The sequence below is a fragment of the Phragmites australis genome, chromosome 1 (genome assembly GCF_958298935.1).
Source record: "Phragmites australis chromosome 1, lpPhrAust1.1, whole genome shotgun sequence".
Classification (NCBI taxonomy): Eukaryota; Viridiplantae; Streptophyta; class Magnoliopsida; order Poales; family Poaceae; genus Phragmites; species Phragmites australis.
Genome location: NC_084921.1, coordinates 35,298,612 through 35,300,687, shown reverse-complemented (window position 1 = coordinate 35,300,687; position 2,076 = coordinate 35,298,612). Strand labels below are relative to the sequence as shown.

The 2,076-nt window shown below is 55.2% G+C and overlaps 1 protein-coding gene across 1 annotated transcript; it reads left to right on the top strand.

Annotated features, from left to right (window-relative positions):
• The first annotated feature begins 511 nt into the window (after positions 1 to 511).
• On the top strand, positions 512 to 1,644 carry LOC133888970 (extensin-2-like). Its single transcript, XM_062329395.1, has one exon. It carries the CDS (start codon positions 1,006 to 1,008, stop codon positions 1,393 to 1,395), a length of 390 nt encoding a protein of 129 aa, XP_062185379.1. The 5' UTR covers positions 512 to 1,005; the 3' UTR covers positions 1,396 to 1,644.
• Positions 1,645 to 2,076: the final 432 nt, after the last annotated feature.

Genomic DNA, 2,076 nt, shown 5'->3' with positions numbered 1-2,076 from the left:
TCAATATTATAAATTTATTTTCATACGAGTAGCCATCACAATTTTAACTTTTACAACCTACTTATATAACTTAAATTTAATCAACTAAATAGAAACTCAAATATACACATCCTCGTATGATCGATCACGAACAAACTACTAGCACGGGCATAGCAAACGAGGGCAGGCAAACGCACATGCGCCAGCCGCGCCAACCATGTCGATGCTCCCGAGTGGAATGCCCCTTCGCCGAACCGAACTCGCTCCCTAATAATATTCATGTAACTTCAGATTCAATTAATCAAATACAAACTCTAACTCAGCCAGACGCCTCGTCGTGCGGTCGAGCACGGACGGACTACTAGCACGGCCACGGCAACTTGCATGTGCGCGCGCAGGCAGGCGCACCGCGCACATGCACCGGCCGCGCCAACAGCGTCGGTGCTCCCGAGTGGAACCCCTCGCCTCGCCTCGCCTCGGCGTGCATTATCTGTGGGTGCCCTTCGCCGAACCGAACTCGCCCCCATAATGCCATGCGGGCGGCGTAGATAATGCATGTGCCCGGCCAATTTGACCCGCCCGCGGACCCTCCGATTTAGCGGCGGCCACATGCTCCGCGTCGCTTTCGAGCCAAACTGGAACAACGGCGGGTAGCAACCACCAACCACCTACCTGCCTCAGAAAGGCCTCGCTCGCTCGCTAACCCAGACCACCATTCCCCGTAACGATCCCAATGAACACCACTAGCCTGCTAGTGCTACTGAATCCGCGCAGTACAATTCTTCTTATTCCCTCCAATTCTACTGCCAGCTTACCTGCTGCTCCAACGAATCCCAACTAATATTCCGCCAAACAAAGCAAGGAGATATACTTGGGGTCGCATCATAAGAGGGTGGCCGAGGGCCAACGCGGCCACACCATAGGGCTCTTCTTACCTTGCTAGCTCCACACCTTTCTCGTAGGCTCGTAGCGTAGTGTGTTAGGCTGGTCGTCGTCCTAGCTATCTAGCCAGCTCGTCGGCTGGCCATGGGAAGGGCGGTGGCGCCGGTCCTCGCGCTGGCGATCATCGCCATCGCGGCGTCGACTGCCGCGGCGGCGGTCGACGGGGTGGTGAAGTGCGGCGGGTGTTCGCCGTGCGGCAGTACTGACTGTCCTGTTCTGTACCCGTCGCCGCCTCCGCCGTACTACTACTACAGCCCTCCGCCACCGGTGACCTACCCTGGGTGGCCATCGTACTACCCGCCGCCGCCGGGGGCGTACATGCAGATCGGGAGCACGCCGCCAGGCAAGGGGCCTCTGTACCCGCAGGACCCCGGGTTCATGCCTTCCAGCGCGCTGCGGCGTGCGACGAGCCGCGCCGTCACGGTCACGGTCGCCGCGTTTGCCGCGTTGGCGAGCGCCTGGGCCTTCTTGTGATCTGCATTCCCTGGACGGCGAGCGTCTCCGGTAAGCAGCGACGGAGTAGATCGTGCCGGCGTTCCACGGATTTCCCTGTGTATTTATGCATGCATCTTGTAATAATGATTTTCACTGCCCGTATGGTCTGTAGTAGTTCTTGCAATGTATCAAGGTTTTTTCGCTTTAGTTTTTCGTTACGGTTTTAGAACATTCACTTGTAAGAAATGAAACGCAAAGCATAATGTGGGACTAGCAGGTAATTTCATACCTTACTCACACGGTCAACTCATGATGTGTATCAGTGATCGATTTCCTTGTCACGGACTTGGCTACCGGCTGCCAAGTGGGCCAAGTTGTCGGTGTCTCGCTGCTGGGTGGACCAAGCCACCAGGGGGAGGCGACCACAAAAGGAACAGAAGGCTGGGACTGAAGGCAACGAAGAACAGACTGAACCGAACTGAATACCTCGGCTTCACCGGCCTTCTTCCCCAACTCCATCTCCGATCCTCCACCTTCCTGATAGCCCCAATCCCTTGCATCGATTTGGATTGTCTTCTTATGTCCTGAGCCCTTTCTTACCATCAGTTGTACCTAGACCGTGTGTGTGGATTTGAGTTGACTATTAAGCTCTGATTTGGATTGTTCTATTCTAGTATGTGCTTGTGTGGATTGGAGTGCTGGGATCATTTAGGTCGGTAA

Coding starts and splice junctions, on each gene's coding strand:
- LOC133888970 (XM_062329395.1), top strand. CDS start 1,006: ATGGGAAGGGCGGTGGCGCCGGTCCTCGCGCTGGCGATCATCGCCATC.